General features: G+C 41.2%; 1 protein-coding gene across 6 annotated transcripts; it reads right to left on the bottom strand.

The window, feature by feature from the left end:
- Positions 1-4,140: 4,140 nt before the first annotated feature.
- Positions 4,141-19,344, bottom strand: PEX2 (peroxisomal biogenesis factor 2). Of its 6 annotated transcripts, none has more exons than XM_075920491.1 (3): positions 19,221-19,344; positions 10,050-10,251; positions 4,141-5,229 (listed from the first exon to the last, which is right to left on the bottom strand). In XM_075920491.1, the coding sequence occupies exon 3, from the start codon at positions 5,210-5,212 to the stop codon at positions 4,295-4,297; it is 918 nt and encodes a 305-aa protein (XP_075776606.1). In that variant the 5' UTR covers positions 5,213-5,229; positions 10,050-10,251; positions 19,221-19,344; the 3' UTR covers positions 4,141-4,294. The 6 variants fall into 6 exon arrangements, with proteins under 6 accessions (XP_075776606.1, XP_075776605.1, XP_075776604.1 ...); XM_075920490.1 differs by lacking the exon at positions 19,221-19,344 and adding an exon at positions 15,246-15,395; XM_075920489.1 differs by lacking the exon at positions 19,221-19,344 and adding an exon at positions 15,085-15,237.
- Positions 19,345-20,445: the final 1,101 nt, after the last annotated feature.

The following is a 20,445-nucleotide window of genomic DNA, read 5'->3' as shown; positions in this document are numbered from 1 at the left end:
CAAATGCTAGAAGACTGACCTCTGGAGAGACGATCTTCTCTTATAGATGTACCCTAGCTGCTGAGCTATGGGATATTCGGAGTGGAAGAAAGCCCCCAATCTCTCCTGTTGAAGATGTTCTATTGTGCTCTAATCACTATCTTACAGGATCGTTCTCTTTCTCTCTCTGGTCCAATGGCTATTTAAATACTTATTCCCACAGAACAGTAGGATGCAGATAGGGGAGATAGGAGACCTTGGATTTAGTCCCCCAGTTCCAATCACTTTTAAACTACTTATCCAAAATGGAACTGGTTCAACAGATCAAACTGAAAGACCCTCACCTCAGAATATGCCATAGCTCAGTGGGTCCTTGCTTGAGAAACAGAAGATGAAGGAATCCTGTTCAAATCTTTTTTACTCCTCTGGAAGAAAAGGGGGATTTGAACCAGCATCTCTTACATCCCAAACAAGTTTTTTAAGCACTGGGCTAAAGATTAAAAAGTGGCCATTGACTCCTCCTCTAGCTAGATATGGATGGGCCTCCATCTAGCAGATGTGCTCAGTGGCCACCTATTGGATCAGGCTCTGCATGCAACTTAGGTGATTGTGATCAAATCCAAATGGTTATCATCGCTTAGTTCAAGAGTTGTTCCGGGGGTTAAAGCAGCTGGGCAAATAGTCCAAGATAGCAGCGTACTTGTCCCAGTGTCTAAAACGTAACCACCCAGAACGCAGAATGTTAGATGCTGAGTGAGTTTAGGGGTCCACAGGGATAGGTAGCAGCCAAGCAGGAGTTTCATGGATCACAGTGGTACCATGCAAAGAGACTTAAGTGACTAACTCGAGTTTACCTGCCTGAATTGCATCATGCGTCACACTAACAGTTATACCTTTTTGCCTAACTATGAATACATTTTGCACTTTTTAGAAAGGAAGCCCTGCATCAATTTCCTTATATCAAACATGCTAATTGCTATCTGGATTGAAACCTTCAAGTACTGTGTTCTTTACATCTCTTCCCTTTTGGCCTGGCATCTCTACTTGTTTGACATTTATTGCTACTATGTCAGAGTCTCTTAAAACTGTATTTATAAATAGTTCTATGAATGTCATAATGCTGTCAAAATATGTGGCTTAAAAACTGAGTATGATTAAGGTTGGTATAGTGGTTTAACAGTTAGCATGGCAATTCTGCAAAGAAATAACATTTTTTTTTACCCAGGTTAGCAGGGAATGGGAAAGAAATTATTTCAAGGAGTAAGGAAATTGGCTCTAAAGGCAGCAGAACCCTGCTGCGAGTGATGCACAAGTGATGGGGGTGGGTGGGGGGTGAAGAAACAGCATAGGTGTTTACAGAATTTGTTTCTGTAAGGAGTGTGAGTAGGAAAAGAGCACTATGTACCTGGTGTTCAGTAATTGTGGAAGCTTTCTCTCTTGGCACCTTGGATAGTAACTGCTAGAGATATGAGTCTTCAGCAACCTGTATATGGGATTTGTAAGAACCAGTGAACTAAGGGGAAGGTTAGCAGAAGTTAGTGCTACTTAACACTCACGATAAACTTTGTCAGAGTGGGAAGGGACTGAGTGGCTGTGGACTTCACCAGCAGACAACTCTAGACTGAGAGGATCCATGGACTGCTATATTAGAAGACAGGATAAGAAATAGCCTAGGGAAAATACATTTTAGTCTGGTCATAGGACTAGCAGATTCATTAGTTTTGGTGGAATCCCCACTGGCCCAGTGGTGAGGGTCTCCTGCCACTGTTAGGACCCTGGGCTGGGACCCAATGGAGTGGATGGGTCTAGGTGCTTCTTCTACTAACCTCACTCCTGGGTGGCAGCTTCTCCTCCCCCCCCCCCCAACCTTAGGCCTAGAGGCTTGTGGTTGTCTACTGTTCACGAGTCAGAATGTTAGACTACCGAGACTGTGTTTGTTGCAAAGATTATCATACAGAATCTATGCCCAAAGTGAGCCTGGAAGTCAAATAAAAATTGGAGCTTACACTTACCAAAAAAATTCTTGAAACACATGAGTTTGATGTTGGGATTCAAACACAGGGGTCTGGTGAGCCTTTAGCAGGGTGACCATGACCAGAGCTGTAACAGGTGAAGAATGTATACACTGCAGTTGAGAATGAGTGCGTCAGCCTGGGTAGACAGATTTGTGTTTAGCAGGGTTTGAGCTAGTCTACTAAAAATAACTATATAGGCACTGTTATGCTGATAGAGGTTTGGGCGAGGCCCCTGAGCTCAAGATCACCATTCTTCACTTTGAGTCTGAAAATGAAGGTATGTCTTCAAACCCATTGATATAATGAAATGCATTAAGACTTGCTGACCTGCAATGAGGAGTACCAACTAGCTAAGCTGTATTTAGTAATAAAAACTGATAGCAGAACTCTTCTGAGCTTTGTTAGAAGTTACTAGGTACTTGTAATTGGTGTAAGTTTTAGACATTAGTTCATTCCATAGCTGCATGGCTGACTCTGGCAACATAACTGTTCTAACTGCAGTTAAACAAATCTACCCAAAAAGGTAGAGATAAAAACAAAAAACTGATGCTAAAAATAAGGGATTCAGAGAAAGTTGTAATAGAAAGTATCAGCAGATAATTTATTTTAAAAATTATTATAAATCAGCTTTTAGAGTAGAATACTCACTGATTTGATCCATACAATAAGTGAATAACCATAAAATCTCAGAGGGGTAGCCTTGTTAGTCTGTAACTTTAAAGAAAAAATAAGTAGCCCTGCAAAACTCAGACCATGTCTACACTAGGAAATTATTTCAAAATAAGTTAATTTGAAATAACTCCCAAAATAGTAATTTTTACATAGCAAGTCCACATTAAGGGAAAGCCTCAAAATTAGTACAAGGCAAGCTCCATTAATGTGGATGATCTACCTCAGCTTACAGCACCAGGAAGCACTAGGGAGTAATTACTTTGAATGACTGAGTAGTTATTTCAAAACAGCAGTAGTGTGGATACTCCACTGCTGCTATTTTAAAATAAGTGTTACTCCTCATGAAAAGCAAGAGTAATTATTTCAAAATAACCCACCCCTTATTTTGAAATAACGGGCTTGGTAGCGTGGACTTTCTGCTTATTTCAAAATAAGGGTCTGGTTATTTCAAAAAACTTCCACATGCAGACCAGGGCTAAAGTGCTATAGGGCTACTTGTTTCTTTAAACATAACAAAGGCAAGTATAGTTGTATAGATCACAAATCAGCTGAATTTTTGGATCATATCTGTAGGCAAGACATACATTTTGTGTTGTCATAAAATGCAGCAGCAGTTTTGATCCTGTTTGAAACATAAGAAATTAAAGTTTTAAAAGAGAAGCTGCCAAACACTAAAGTTTTAGTCCCAAAATTTCCTCCCTTAAAAATATTAAACCAATGGCAAATGACTTTTAAACAGGGACTCTCGGTGCCTCAATGGCTGTACTGACTCCAACACAGCAAAGATTTCACCTAACTACATAGTAAAAAGTAAATAAAACCTAGTATTGCTACAGGAAAAAAAACACACCCACATAAGACACCTGTTATTTGTGAGAACTTCAGAGTTTGGTGCCCTGTTAATACAGAGCTGCACTAATTGATTATAACCAGTAAATGTCTGGTAGAATGATGGAATTAACTAAACAAAGAGACCCACGCTCATGCCTGTGGTATATAAATGCAAAGTATCTTATGACTTAGATTAGGATGATATCCACTTTAGTACCCTAAAATGGTAGATACATTTGTTTTGGACAGTCATCAGGTAACAGATTCACTGCAATGCATGTAAAGCAACTTAATGCTGGATTAATGGTGTGATGTAGCAGAAACAGCTACAAATGGTAACATGGTACTTTAAAGCCTATTCCCAGTAGCGAAAGTGAATTTGTTTTTGCTGATATAGTCTACCATGCAGCACTGAATTTTCTTTAGGTGGTTTCACCACTTGATTATAGATGCTAATGAAGCACTTATCTCAAAAGTAGTTTACAGGGTATGTCTCCTGCGGTGTTTATAAAAGGCAGAAATATGTGAATAACTACCAACAGTATAGTCCCACGAATCCTTGGTTATAATTTTGTGTTAGTATACGGAAACTAATATTAATACAGATTTATTGTATCAGACATAAGACAGGGAAAGATCAAACTGCTATAAACAAAGAATTTAATAGTGGTTTGAGTATTATACAGTTTGCTCTAAAGCCGTGGTGTTCACAAGTTCTGAAACACTATAGCAACTACTGTTATAGAGAACTAGCCACACATGGATCTAAAGTATGTGCTTCAAGTGCTCTGCAAGTTTTAGAGGGTGTGAACTTCTGTCATTTCAATCTTGTATTTCAGTGGCTGAAGATTGTGTACCTCTGTACCACACTTAGGACAGGTAAAATACATGTCAAATAAGCAGTTGCTTTTAATACAATAATAGCAGAAAACATGTGAGCAGCCTATGGTATGAGGCATAGTTGGCCACTCCCCACATACAGAACATTCTTTGCAATGCACTGCTAAACAGTTTTCACTTTTGGAAAAAACAGCAATAGGTAGAGACCAAGAGGAAATTTTAAGTTTGAGCTTTTGCATGTTAATAAGTGGTAGAAGATAGATTAGAAATTCAGCAAAGCCATGCCATAAGAGTTCCCTGTTAATGTATTCAAATCCTATTTGACGAAGATTTTGAGGCCTACAAAAGACAGATCTAATTCCTAAAATACGTTCTGTTAGTGTTGCAAATTTTCCCTTTTGAAGGAAGATAAGAAAGTTCAGTAGTCCACAAAGTTTTAAGAGTCCAGCTACAAAATTAATGAAATGCTTGGTTCTGTAGAATGACTCTAGTTGAAAACTGCTGAATAAATCATAGCATCTTTCTTCCAACCACCTTCCTCCAACAGTGCAGATAAGATACCATAACTTCTGGTGTTTGCTCAATGGCTGATATTTCTGTGTGTGAGATAAGTCATTCTTGTACTGAATATTCAGAATAGTCTGCCCCACCGTTGCATTCTTAGAATAGATGGTGAATCTCCACAAGAAAATCCATAAAAATGCCTTTACTTCTGGCTCAATGTGAGCCAATAGTCCTGGTTTAAATCCATGAAAACAGCTGGAAAACTGGGACCAAACTAGCTGCTCCAAGGCTTTGTTTAGTTCAAGAGCATCCAGCTGACTTATTCTGAGCACAGGGTTCACTCTCTCTGCATTACTGCCATTGGAAGCCATGTCTTCATTACAACTTTCTAGGAATAAATACAGATAAGCTTATAGTATAATTTAACATTCTGCATTGTTTGTATGTCTTTCAATACATCTTATATAAAGTTGTGAATACTAAAACTGATTAAGCAACGAAGACATCTCTTTAGGCAATAGTAACACAATATTACACACTGCAATCAGCAGCACCTGGGAAGTATATTAACAACTTTCCTCTTCACTATTATATACTTAAACTTCACTATTGTCCCTTCACATTAATACAGCTGTATCTTTCTTGAGTTGTGTGTTACTAATCACACATTAAGAGCTTCACTCTAAGATTTAATGCATTGCCTGATGCTGGAAGAGTGGTCAAATACTAAAAAGAAGAGGAAGATTAGCAACACAGTAATTGTAAAAGAGTATGCTGGTTTATGGAACTTAATGTGACAAGTATGTATAGCAATTAAAATCTTGGGAGAAAAGAGTAAAGATAAACCTTTCCATATCAAATCATCATAAATTGCAGATAAACCATGTAACATAGAAGATATTAGCAGAGCTCAGAATTATGCACAAAAGAAATATGGAATATAAACAAGTTGGATGATAAAGCATTTAAAACAAAGACAGAGATATGTTTTAAAATGCTAAAAAGATCAAATAAATATTCAGCACTCCCACATAAATTATCTTACAATACATCAGTGATGCCTGCATGTATTTTCTAATCTCTTTTGACAGGTGCAGGGTTTTGCTACCAGCTGTATAGCAATTTTTCTGGCAAGATGATTAATGTATGCTGGTAACATCAACTAATGTGTACTCTCTTCCTGCCTGAGTACTAGAATGAAAAATAAAGTTATCTTTAAAATAATTGGTGCATATGTGATATTAACAATTCTGTGGAGGGGGAATACAGTAGTATACAATGCAAGGGCATCAAAGGAATCGTGAATAAAAGTCATGGTATAACATGGTCTTAGTAATGCAGGATTTCATTGTTGGGTACCTGATGTCTCTTAGTTAAGAGAATCACTACAACAAATAAAAATGAACTGCTAGGAGGAGTAGTGATCTAGTATGCGTACAGGTTGCTGCCACAGATCTGGCATTTTAAGCTGGATTGCTCACAAAACACACCATTAGAATTTAATCGCACTGTGGAGGTAGCATGTTGAACTGATTTAGAAAAGTGGGATAGTAATAGAGTGAGTCTCTCCAGAGCCTGAAATGGAATTTACCAATTCAAGAGGAAGCTGTTTCCAGTCCTTATTTGTTAAGAGAGAAAGTTACCATAACAGAGAATGTAAAGAGGTGAATGAATTCTCCTTGGGCTCAAATAACCACATAGCCCAGGTGTATGTGGGCGGAGGGAGGGGAAAGAGGAGGTGGAGGAAGGGGGAAAGGAGTTGCTGGTACTAGTGGTGGTGGGAGAAATATTAGCAAAAATAGAAGTTTCAAAATCTTTAAAAGTGAACTACATTTGCAATTTAATGTCCAAATTATAAAAGTGTAGAGCAGTATTCTTTCCTGTACTGACTAGGAGAATAAGGCCAGGTCTACGCTGGCAGAGAAAACTGATGCAAGATATGCAACTCCAGCTACATGAATTGCATAACTGGCTTTGATGTATCATTCAATCGATTTTCTGGGGTGGCCCCACAGAGGGAGGTTGATGTGAGAAACTCACCTGTCAACCTTCCTTACTCTTGAAACTGCAAGGAGTTCTGTGGTCTATGGGAGTGCCCTCAGCATTCGATCTAGTGGGTCCTTACTAGACCTGCTAAATCGGAAGGCATCAATCTTCCCTCCAGAGCATCAATCTTCCCGGAAGCACAGATGCTTTGTCTATACTTCAAAGTAGCAGTGTAGTCACAGCTACAGCATTGGCAAAGAGCTTTCCCAGAACTTTAGGTAAACCACCTCTATGAGACAAAGGGCTAACTTGCTGTGCTTGGGGAGGAGGTGTGTTTTTCACAGGCCTGAGCCAGAAAGTTGCAGCACAGTAAAGTGGCAGTGTAGACTTAGTATTGGTCCTATTGCAAGGAACACGCTGCAGAGAAGTCTTGCAGTAGATGCAGTTAGTTTTTCCATGTGTGCTTGAGATAAACAATATTAAAGGAGACCATAAAAAAAAAATCAAGATGTTGGTATGCAAAGCTTTTCTTGGTGCCTACAAATATTGCTAATCCTCAAGAGGAGACATTCCTTTATTAGCGCTGATCAAACTAGCACACTAAAAATAGAATAGTAATAGAGATGGAGCCATGTTAGTCTGGTCTTGCTGAAACTAAAGTGCTGCATAGTCATAGGGGATAGAAAGGGTTTGAAGCAGGATGTTGAGGGAGGGGGAAATGTAAATGGTATGCCAAAGGCTAGCTCTGGCTAGGAGACACTTACCTAAGTGGCTCCCAGCCAGCAGCCCAGTAGAAACCTGACACAGGGTCCATGCCTGTCTGCTCCATGTGGCTCTGCTCCAGTAATGGAGAGGAGGAAGGAGGCTTCACTATGTCCCTGCCTCCAGCAAAATCTCTCAGCTCCTACTGGCCAGAAACTGGCCAATGGTAGCTGAAGGATTTTGCTGGGGACGGGGACAGAATGTGAATTCTTCTGTCCTTCCTCATCCTGCAGAGCAAATAGCAAACAACGGTTTAAAACAGCATGAACTACTCTGTAGCAAGGGTGCCATTGAGGTGGCTGTGGGCCAGATCTAGAAGCTTGACTGGCTGGATCTGTACTGCTAGATGCCTTTTGCCCACTGTGGTGTTGAAGAAGCCTGTTGAAGAAGCCTGCACATGTTGTTTGGACATTCAGAATGTATATAAAAAGACAAGATTCTGAAGTTGATCACATTGATTTCAATGTTACCAATGTGTGAACATTAAAGTCTAAAATTTGAAATTCCTATTCACATGTGAATGATAAATATGCATGACAATCACAATGGTTTAGTGGCTAACTTTTATTAAAATAACAAGCCTCCACTTCACTGACTTCCTATTTTGTTGCAATGGTGGTTTCTTATTTTATTCTGTTTTTATCTACTTTTATTTGTACACAGTGCTAACAAAAACACAAAAAACAAACAAAAAAGGGTCTCCTTTGATTACTTCCCCAACAACAGTTATTTCAATGCTTTGTTATGCTTGCACTTTGTATTGTTTTCACAGATACTGGCTCTACCATTGGAAAAAAGTATGCACCCTGTTGTCTATCCCAATAAATAAATAAATAAATGCACAGCCTACAAGCATCTTTCAGCTTATATTTTTTCACTGCAGTTCTTCATTTCGTATTCTTCTGTTTTACACAGATCTCACCAAGAATCTTGTTTTTCTCCACACCATCTAATTAGCTTCCATTTCCTCTTGTCCCCAGTGCTTGTTATTTTCTATTCATAACCTTGCTTTAGATCATTTTAAACTAGTAAAGGGACCAGAATTATATACACAATAACAAACACACACAAACATCAGTGTTTCGTTTAAGTATGTCAGGCTAGGGATATGTGAAGGGAATGGTAAGTCAAAAATCAAGAATAGATAAATAGTATAATATATTCTACTAAAATCAGTATGATTATGTTGTTAAACATATTTATGTAAGACAAAACTTATTTAAGATCTTCTGCTGACATTTTATCCCCACACATCCAACTGCTTTTGTTTCACAGAAAAAAGTCTGAAAATAATCAGTTTTCCAATAATTGCTTTCCTTAAATGAACCAATGCTTTTGCCTTTTTTTAGTTAAAAAAATGAGAATCACTTTTGTACAGTGCATTCCAAAACAAATTATTATATATCACAAAGAAAATAGGAATTTCTCCAGGTAGATTTTAGTGCTGTTATTGAGCATTGTACAAATTATGAATGAATATATTTTATTTAGAAACATATTATTGACAGAAATCTATCAATAGTAATGTGAGTATTGTCAAGGGCCTGTCAATATTAATGTAATTATGATTAAGGGGATAACATGGATTTTAGCTATAATACCAAGTAACATCTCCTACACTGCTGCTATCAATATAAGCATTATTATTGACCTGTTCTGAGACACTCAGTACTAGATGTATTACCATTAGGCATATTTGTCAATGCATTCTGCCTACAAAAATTCTACGTTTAAATTTACAGGCCTATAAACTTTGTCAGCAGAAATGCACAAATCCAAGTAATCTCTAGGGTGTCATTTCCTCTCCCTCCACCAGCAATTTCATTGTAATAAACTAATTTCCACTGTTCCGATAGCACTGTCATCTTACTTGCACTTTTCTAGCACAATCTACAGTAATATTGCATTTTAATATTATTTCTATGCACAAACTTCAAGATTTTAAAATACTGAGCAGTTTTAAAATACATTCTAATGGAAAACATATTATTCTGAAATATGTTCTGTTTATAACTGCAATAATTAAAAGCTGCATTTGGAATGTGCCTGCTTTAAATTAGTAGGATCACTCCTGTTGACATAAATGGATTGAGCCCTTTGAAATAATCCCTCTTCTACAACAGAGTTATAGTCTTCATATCATAAAAACATATACGGAATAAAACAATAGCATCCTGATGGAATTTGGGAGGGCACCTGTACAAAAAAAAAAAATTTGCAAATTGCGTCACTAGAAAAGTTCATAAAACTTTCACTATTCTATACCCATTAAGACTTAATTAGTATGCATTGATATACAGGAGTCCAAGATAGCAAAATATAAAAACAATGCCAAGTGTCCAAACATTTACATTTTAATATCTTAATGATTAAATCACAAAGGAATGCAGTTCATAAAATGGGCAATCAGCTAGAACTATCAGCCCCACATAGTACCCAATAAAATCAGAAGAGACTTACCCCCTCTTGCATGGAAAGGGGACAGATTTCTCTTCAACACTGTCCACCCTCCTGGCTGCTACACAGGCCTATAGATGAGACTGGGCATCATACACAGGAATGAGGTAGGAACTGGATATGGTGAGGAAGAGTCACATCATCTTCTCTCCAGTCCTTTAGGACTCACCTGGACTAGATAATCAGCAACTCCAACTTGTTTTTTCTGCAGAGGACACAGGGAAGTGCCTCATTAATGAGATTCAATGGAGCCATTCTGTGAGGGAAATGGCACCATGGGAGGCCCAGCAGTGTTGTTCCCTCTAATGCACCACTATGGAGGTGATATTGGCACATCAAACAAAATTCATGTTATGGAAGGGCTGGGGGGGAAAGAGGGGAAGCTGTTCGTAGTGTGGGAGGGGCCTCAGTTGTAGGACAGGTGATGCAAGACTATGATGGTTTGCAAGCCCTTAGCATACACTCAGTATGCTGACAGGAGTTGCTTTTGACATATTAATACCACCTCATCAAACAACATTAACTATTCTGACAGAAGCAATCTTCTGCTGACATAACTGCATCTACAGTGGCAGTTATATGGGCACAGCTAAGTTGGCTAGAGGGTGTGTTTTTTTCACGTGTGACTGATATAGTTATGCTGACAAAACTTCCTAGAGTAGATCTGGCCTTAGCCACCAAGGCTTCCTCTGCATAAAGCCTTAGAAACACAATCCCTGAAAGAATAATGAAAATAAATCTTATACCTTAACATTTGTTTTTGTTCTCTACAATCCCATCAAGTGAGGACAGAAATGTACCCAGTTCAAAGCAACACTCGGAACATGATTGCATTATCTCTTAGCCACTGTAAAATTAATGTCATTAGCTCATATAACCTTAAAATTAATTTTCCACGACCTTCTAAATGTTTTACACTTCAATGAATTACTTGCTATCATTCAAAAAATACATACTTACCTTCTCTAACCATAATACTTCACCCTTACATAAGGCATATGGAATCACTGAAAATATCTCATTATTTCTCCTAAACATCCTGTGATTCAGAGTAGTATTACTTGCATTTTACAAATGGAGAAACTAGTTTAGAGGTGCTAAGTAACTTATTACACAGAGAGTCACTGCTAGAACTAAGTTTAAAATTTGAGATCACAGGATTCTCAGACATCTGCTCATTCCCATCTTTGCTTATAGCCAAATTGTTTTTTCTGTTATTTCTTCTCCAGAATGAACGGAAAACTGATCAAATGATTCAGATTTGACCTTACTATTTCCTATTTATCAGTCCTATTTAGTGCTAGATCAACAAACTCAAGACAAATGAAATCCAAAGTACCATTCCCAAATTTAATTCATTAAGCCAAGTTATAGTAAAACAGCACACAATAAATTAGGGACCACAGAGAAATTTAGAGACAGCTGACTATATTTATATTCCATAAAATAACTCTACTCATCAGAATCAGAACTTCAGCATTTTAAGTTCCACAATCAGAAAAGATGTATAGTAGCCATGATTGGTATTACAGTAATGAAGGGCAGTTGGATGTGCTGCTCTATTGCAAACAATTCATCAGTCTTCTCAGTTAACATCTAATGGAAATTAAAAATCCTATGTCACCTTTTAAAGAATGGAAGGAGAACACCAATATCCTGGGGCAACTATCTCTTGATGAACCAAGTAGTACCCAAGTTTGTTACTCTCCTGATAAGGGATGTAAAATTCTGTCTAAATATACCATGGCTATGCATCTTATACTTGTCACTGTGCAAGTCACTAAATTTAGCCATATGAAAGGGAAATCCATGAACTCCATGAAAAAGATGCATCTTTCTTCTTTGATTAATCAAATAGTTCTCTGTTAATATTTGTTCCACTTAGCTTATAATTGTTTAATAGTCACACAAAATAATTTATCTATTGGAATCATAAGCTAAATAAACAATATGACGACTTCTTCAGCAGATCTCTCTCTCTCTCCTCTCTCCTCTCTCCTCTCTCCTCTCTCCTCTCTCTATATATATATAAACATTTTCCTGTGTCATCATGTCCCTCTGCATCCCACCACCCCCTCTGCCCTCAGCTGAACAGTCTCCCCCCTTCCCAGAGCTTAGGAGTTAGTAAGAGTAGCGAGAGGGGGCACAGCCCTCAGTACACATAAATGTAGTTACACTTGTGCACTGAAGGCCATAAGCAGAATGGTAACACAAAAGAGCACTGTCTAGAAACCATTTTCTACACTAGCTTGAGGGAACAGGATTGTGTGGTAAAGGAGTCTCAGAGGTCTGTGCAGGACCAGAAACTATTCTAGTGGCCTCTCAAATTTCCATCTTAATTGCATGGCCTTCCTTCCAAGTACCTTACCAAGTTATGCATCTGCCACTGCATCATACTAATGCTTAGTTCCAACTTAGTTTCATTTTAGTACTAATCAACTGCTGGTTAAAAAAAACAAAACAAAACACAACAACCAAACACAATAGTTCTGCAGCACCTCAGAAACTAACCAAAAAACGTAGATGGTAACATGAGCTTGTGTGGACACAACCCACTCTTGCAGACAAAATAGGTTTTACTGTTTCTTTTGTGGAGACCATAGAATGGCAGAAACTTCACTTCAGAAGAATACAGCCTAAACTGGTAAGCACACCGGAGAAAAAAAGATGTTTGTGAAATCCATACAATTTTTCATATAGCTAAGAAAATATTTTAAGGGAGGTGCCTCGGACTTAGATTCAAAGAGGAAGAACATGCCTGTACACTTAATCCAAAGGAAATTTTTTATAAGAAAATGAGTTAGGGCTAAGATGGAACATTGTGCACTGGACAATATGTTTCAAATAGTTTGGTTCAAACTGACATACACAAAAGGAAATGTCACTACATTTAAGTGATCTGAAGACAAAGCTATTGTGGAGAAGCTAAATATGTAAAATCTTGTTTAAACAAACAGGGACTAGTGGGCCTGCTTCAGTCTATCTGGGCTGGAGTGGCCTTCCCATCACCTGTCACTGCTGGATTATGGAAATGGAGTGACTTCCCCACTGCCTAAGGGCACTGCAGTTAAGTCAGAAATGTCAAACACCCAGCCTCAATGTTGGATCTAATGATCCTCAAGTGTTTAGATGGCCTGCATGTGTACAGGCGACCCCGGACTCATGATTACCCAACTTACAACCCCCCTGCATTTACAACCATTTTTTCCCATGCGAAATAGCTCCTAAAACCTCCCAATTTATGTCCGCAGCTCTCATTTACAATGGCGTATGATGCAGACTCCACGCATCAGCCCAAAACAGGAAATGCACAAAGTCAATCAGACCCACCAGTCTGCAGCTGATGCTTGAACTGTGCGTGTCTCTACCACATCGGACTTCACTTTAGTTATTTTTGTGCATTATTTGAACTATTTAGTTTAGTTTTCCTTCATTTCCATAGACAATTTTGGTATTTTTAGGGTATGAAATAGGTTTCCAGGAACGGAACCATCATTTATAACATTGCACCAATGGGAAATAAGGGTTCGACTTACGACGGTTCTCCAGGAACCAATTAGGTTGTAAGTGCAGGGGTTGTATTCAGAATCTATTGGAACATTAAAAAAAAATTTAAAAAAAAAGACATTCTAGACATCATGGTTATAAAGTTAACCTAACTACAAAGTGATAATTCCGCAAGTCTGTGGACATTCAGTACAAATTGCCCCTCCGCAATTAATCTAACTGGAATATGAATTACAGGGAGAAATGCTGACACAAAAATAAACATTAATTATTTTACTGGTGGTCACTTAATTAGATGAGCCAGTGGTGATGTAGTTCATGAACATATGAAAATTGAGAGCTGTTTCATAGGAAGGAAAATGGAAGATGGGAAGAGGGTTATAAACAAGAGACTATACGATGTCTCAAAAGAAGAAAAGTGTGGAAATGTACTCTATAAAGGGTAGAAATAATGTTGGTCCTAAAGGTGAACATTTACCTAGTGTAAAAAGTTAGCCTGCAAGTTTAAATTTTTAGTTATTGTTACTGCATCCAGGCCATTTTTCCTGCACAAACAGTGCACACCTCAACCATTGATACTTGAGACAAAAGTGAAATGACACCGCAATTGCTATGGATTGAAGGGAATGTATAGTCCTAAATGTTTTAACCCTAGAAATTAAAAATAGAGTTCAGCCATCGCCAAAAGTAAGTTACAATGGTGGGTTAAGACATAAAACTGTATTTACTGTGCAACACTCATACCTCGCTCAACTGGCCATCAGAAGGTCAAATGTTGTTCTAACAATAAGTGAAACCAGAGGGCAGACATCTTCGGCAGAGAAGCCCGCACCGTGTAATGAGTTTAGCAAAGACCACAACCCCAGCATGTCACATCCCATCGCCACTCGAAAGGTCTAGTGGTCAAAGACGACAGGACCTGGCTTGCGGGTTCCTATAGCTGCAAGGCACATTCCAGGCTGGGCCCCGCACTCTCTCCCTAGGCCTCCATCAAAGAGAAGCGGGCAGGAGCCCGAAGGCCGCCCGGGCGAGCCTGAGAACGCTTTCCTGTCACCGCTACGTTGGGACCCCTGCCCCGAAGGCGCTGCCAGCCCGTCACCTGGCTCCTTGCTCGCCTCCGCTTTTCTGGGCGTAGGCGGCACCTATGAAAGCAGATGCGGCCACGCCTGGGCATACGCCAGGGGCAGGGCCCGGGCGCCTCTAGCACACGGGCAGGGCCAGCTCCGGGGCCATGAATGGCGGGGCAGGGGCTTTCCTTGGGGGGGGGGGGGGGGGCTGAGAACGTAGGACCCAACATTGACCAGAACGAGGCCCGTCCGCCCGCACCTCGCTGCCCCGCCCCGCCCTACTTCGCCCCCGGGCTCCTCCAGCGCCTGCCCCCCTTGGCCCCACACTGACCTCAGCTGCCGTCCCGGCTGCTGCCTAGCGGCCTCGGCCCGCGCGCCCCCCTGCACAGGCGCTGGGGAGAGGAGAACCTGGCCTCCCCTCGGGCCGCCTGCTACCGTGGGCAGCGCACCCGGCTCCCACTCACCCCGCCGGCTCGTGCCGAGGCTGGGGCACGCGGGCCCGCCTCGCTCCCAGGCGCGCTTCACCACCCGGGACCATAGAGCCCCGCCCACTGCCTAGAACGGCCGTACAGTATAACGATGTGGCGTCCGTTGCCTAGAGTGCTACCAACGAAACAGGAAATACCATCGAGCTAGAGCCACTGTGCTAGCAAGGCGTCTCTCCAGACGCTCCCGGGATGAGAGCCAGATTAGCTGTCCCAGGGTTGACTCTGGGGACGATTTGACCGACAGGTCACTCCACCCAATGAGAGGAAGGAGAGAAAGGCGGCGATTGGCCAATGCCCGAGTCGAAAGGCGGGGCGGCGCTGTGTAAGGGGCAGAGCGCGGTGAACTCGGGCCGGGGGCACTGAAAGTGCTGGCGGGGTTCCGTATGTCGGTCCTTCTGCCTCCGCTCCGCCAGTCCCCCGCCTCCCCCACACACTCGTCCCTCCCGCACCTCCCAACCCCCGCCCTCGGCAAAGTCACATTCTGGCCGCAGCCCCTCGCACCCCAACCGCCGCACGCCCACATGGGCCCTTCCCCGCCGCCCGGCGCGCACAGCCTGTGGCTGGCCGGCCAAGCGACGCCGTGCGACTGGTTGCAGAAACGTATCAGTGAAGCCTCGTCCGACCCAAGGGCTTGTTCTGTGTCGCAGTTACAGCGTATCCCACAGGGGAAGTGTATCAGATGTACAATCAAGTCTTTTTGGGGTCCAGAATTAAGCTGCCAGGGCTGGCAATTTCCAGAGGGAGGACGAGGTTGGGAGACAGCAGGGGTAGCTCCTGCCTACTTTAAACTGAGGAAAGTAAGTGCAGCAGAGTCCAACAAGCACAGAATTAATCTTTTCAAACTTTGGTTCATTCCATCCAAGACTGAGGACTATGCTTGACCTAACTGCTACAGCTTGAACCTCTCGGTGGGACTTTCTGGTTCTGGCAATGGACATTGCTGGAGCAGAGAGCCCTGGCTCAGAGCAGCAGTCCTGTTGCTCCGGTGCCTCTGGGCTGCAGAGTGCTGGCCATGTTGGGCCCAGGGAAGAAAAGCCCCAGTGGCTCATGGCTGGCCATGGAGCTCCAGCTGCCCCAGAGCAGCTAAGCTGAGCCCAAACAACCTGATGCAGTGGAGCCTCGCTGACTGGAGTAGCAGAAACCTGATGGCCTCAGAGTCTTTGGGTAAAAAAACCCCAGCTGTTCGACAGCTAGATATGCAGTCGCACTTCTATTTTCTCCTGACATACTGAATTGCTCCTGCTATCCTTCTTGATGTTAGTATGTAAATCAACTATGTAGCATGAGAAAATGTAGATCCACTGTCTAGGAATATAACTCCACTTCAGGACACAGCATGTATGAAGGTGTGCACCTAAAACTCCATTCCTGATCAGACCAGTTTTCCAGATTAAGTGGCTGGAATTTACTTGTACAATTATACAAAATTTAAGGCACAGACTGTTGCATACAGTAAAATTGCATCCTAGAAATTGAAAAGTAGAGGATTGTTTAAGTTACAACATTATTCTGGTCAAGAAGTGGATGGATAATACAGTGAGATTTTTTGGTTTTAGTTTTTCAAACTTTCCACTCAATGTCTTTTTCCAACCATGGTTCTTGAACTGTGGTAATCTTCAGTATTCTTACAGAAAATAAACTGATCTATGAGATGTTCAAAGAGGATATTTCAGAGATCAGGAGTTCAGTCACTTTGCTGTAAAAAGTCTACACACAAAAAAGCAGCACAACTAAGGAATTGAAATATGAGGAGGGAGTAAGGGATGTAGGGAAAAGTTAAAATAAGATGTATGCTATTCATTCATGCCTAGCATTCCTTGTCATATTTCCCCTTCTCAGCCCCTAACTCTTGGGCACAATAGAAAAATAAAAAGATAAATACACCCTACAATTTTTCTACTACGTTGGGCACTTGGTGTTGGTTTAAGAAGCAAGTTTTTCTATAGATTTAACAGCCAGTAGATCTGTCCCACTGCTGAAGTAGCCTCTGCACTTCCCTAATAGGTATTTTTATAAACATTTTTAGAATATTTAACTTTAAGGATGACCTGAAGATTAATAGATATACATTATGTTCATTTTAGTGGAGCCAGTCTCCTCTCAGTGCACATGTAACTTCTTTAAAAACTAGTTGCAGTAATTTGTATGCCTAGAGGTTAAATGAAACTTTCAGAGGTGCTGTTAGGTTCTGTTGTACTAAGGATCTCATAATTGCTGAGGGGCTGCTTCTTCACATGGAAGCAAACTAATTAAATCATCCTTTTGTATTTTGGGATAACAATCTACCTGGAATATATAATGTGTACTTTTCCTTGATTTCTGTAGATGCAGTGGGCCAAATTAAAGGTGGAGTTTGAGCCCTAATTCTGAATTTTCTTACTTGTGTGTTTTACAACTTTAAAGTTGTGTTAACACTGAAAAAATTAAAACTTATCAATTGCCTTTAGTCAAGGAGTTAGAGTTCTTTTAAAATATAAGGTATATACATTGAAAGGAGCAGGAGATGTAAAATAAACCAGTTTTAGTTTACACAAAATCTAAAGGATTTGAATACCAAGGAAGCGTGTTTGCTATTGTTTGTACATGTATATAAAACTTTAGAGAAGAATCTCATTAATCTTCTTAATGAGTGTCTGTAGCAGGGGTGGGGAACCTTTTTTGGGCTGGGGCCAGTGACCCACAGAAAAAAAAAGTCAGTTGGGGGTGAGAAGCAAAGTGAAAAGCTCCTGGCTGATGAAGAGAAAGACACTCCCCACATTCCTCTTGCACACCAGAGCCTAGGGATGCCCAGTAGATTGTGTGCTCCAACCCTGCAGGTGGCTGGTAGGAATACCAGAGTGCCAGCACATGCTCCCCACTACTGAGCCTCTGCCCCCTGGGCCAGGGGTTCCCCAAACCTTGTCTATAGAATAGAAACTGAATACTGGTAGTAAGCTTGTTTGGCTCTCTCAATAGGACATTTGAAGCTTGTGTGTGACACGTGACAAAACATGTGCAGGATGAGCCTCTTTATTCCAGCACCCTCAGGACCTGATTGGTACTGAGCCACAGCATTTGCTGCACCACAGGAGTTCAATATTGTCTAGCAGCATTACCAACACTTCCACTGCTTACTGGGCTCTTAGAAGACATTTAGGGATAAAATAGAGCTAAATAATAGTCCAGAACATGGAGCCATGGCTGTAAACATACTTTATGGGGACACAAGAAACTTGGCTACACTCATAACAAGTGGACAGCCCGCTAAAATTATGCTGGACCACCGATGTTGCCAGTCCATGAATCTCTGATCCAGTAACATTCAACCTGTACTTCGTGAAAAATAAAAACAACCTTCGCCTCCCCCTCTAAACCACAACAGTGTGGTCTGGAGGCATTAGTCCAGAGTGGTATGTCAAGAGGTCTGGAACTCTAATCCCAGCTCTGCCACAGACTCGAAACATGGCCTCAGACAAGATCTTAGCCATCTTTCTCTGTTTCTGCATGTGTAAAATACCTACTTTCCTCATAGCAGTATTATGATAAATTATAGCTGCATAATGTTTTGAACACATTGTAGCAAGTTCACTCACTTTTTCCTCACAGCTTCTTCCCTCAGTGTGGCTTTTGGGGGAAGTAGCTGGCTGTTCCACCACCAACATGCCCCCTTTGGGTGTGGTGTTGGTCTTCAGGGCACTGCCCTCCGGCAGTGACCACTCCATTCTTAGTCCACACCTTCTTCTGGCAGGGGGGAGGGGGGGGGAGGGAAGGGGAGAGTCACATTGCTGTTGTTTAGTCCAGGGTCCTCTCTACTCCTCAGGACCCCCATTCTTCTGCCCCAGGAACATCCAGTTTCCTCCACACCATCACAGCTTCAGTGACCCACTGCCAGTCCCTTCATAGCCTCTCCAGGCAGACCACAGTATCTCCAGGCCCCTCCTTCCTGGCCACAGGCACACCTCTGCCTGCCGGTTGCATCCTGTACCACTGCCTCCTGGTCTTTCGGCCTGGGGCTTCCCTGGCTCAAGCTCCCCCTGTCTGCCACAGCTGCCTCCATGCTAGCCATGCCTGTGTCCTTTGCAGCCCAGCCTTCTAGGGCTGCCTCCATGCTAGCCCCAGCCCTTTGTGATTACCTCCTTGCAGCGGTGGGCCGAGGGCCAAGTAGCCTGGGTTCAGCCTGCCATAGCCTCCCCAGCCCTGCCCTTTTCCAGGGAGCCGCTTGCTTCCCTGGCAGTCAGGTCTCCACTGCTCTCCCTCCAGAGCAGCAGGCAGGTAGATCTTCCTCTCCTCCTTCTAGGAGCTGTTCTTATTGCCTCCAGCTGGGATCTCCTCATTTGCTGCAGCTGGGCTTTCCCTGACTCCCTACTCTCAATGCCATGCCACAATATAAAGCACAATCTAAATGTACAGCATTTTTATGAGTCATAGTTTTAGCTTGCTTTTTCTTTACTGCCTCAAGCTGCTGTTTTAAATGACAGGTGAGATTCAATGTGTGGATAAAATATCATATTCAGATTCTCAGTAGGATTTTTGAAAACAAAAGGTTTCTGAAACTTTAAATCTTTGTAATAATTACTAGCTATGCAATTTTGAGGCACATGCCTTAGATTGGGATAAAAATAGAATAATTGAATTAATTAAAGTAGAACTTGAACTCTGTCAGCTTTGCTTCATTACTTTCTTTCAAGATGATGGGATTGTTATGATTTTGGAAAAAAACCCAGTAATAACTCTTCATCAAAACCATGAAGATATAGTGAAGCAAGACAGACATTGCAATTTATTTGTAAACATGCTCACTTTTAAAATTCCTTTTAATGTACAAAATGAAAAGCTTGCAGTTTTGTGAATATATCACAGCATTGTAACAGCTGAGTCTCTGCAGTTATTCTTTCCTCTATGACATTTGTATCTGACCATTATGTTTTTAACAATTCATTTGCTTTTTCATTGATTAGCATAACATAATATTGTGATCAGACTAAACCAAACCAATCAAAAGTACTAAACACAATTGACTGATTCTGAGTTATCTGGAGGTATGTTTAGATCTTCTAAAAATTGACAACATTCTGAATAACGTTTTGGGTAACATTTTCAAAAGCTTCTAAGTGACTTAGCCTAAAAGCTTTTCTTCACTGACCAAAAAAGAAGTGTGTGTTTTACTATGGATAATTGACACACTGTAGAAACAGACCAGAGACAAGGCACTCTAGTTTTAATGGGAAGTAAACTAGGCAAAGACAACTCTAGACGGGGAGTATAGTGCTGACCTTGTCTAGCCATTTCTGGTAAATACTGCAAGTGCCCTGGCTCCACTTAGTTATCTCATTATAAAATCTTATCACATGCTTGCTA

Source organism: Pelodiscus sinensis, chromosome 2, assembly GCF_049634645.1.
Source record: "Pelodiscus sinensis isolate JC-2024 chromosome 2, ASM4963464v1, whole genome shotgun sequence".
Lineage (NCBI taxonomy): Eukaryota > Metazoa > Chordata > Testudines > Trionychidae > Pelodiscus > Pelodiscus sinensis.
The sequence above is the reverse complement of the archived record's forward strand: the minus strand, read 5'-3'. Positions and strand labels throughout refer to the sequence as shown.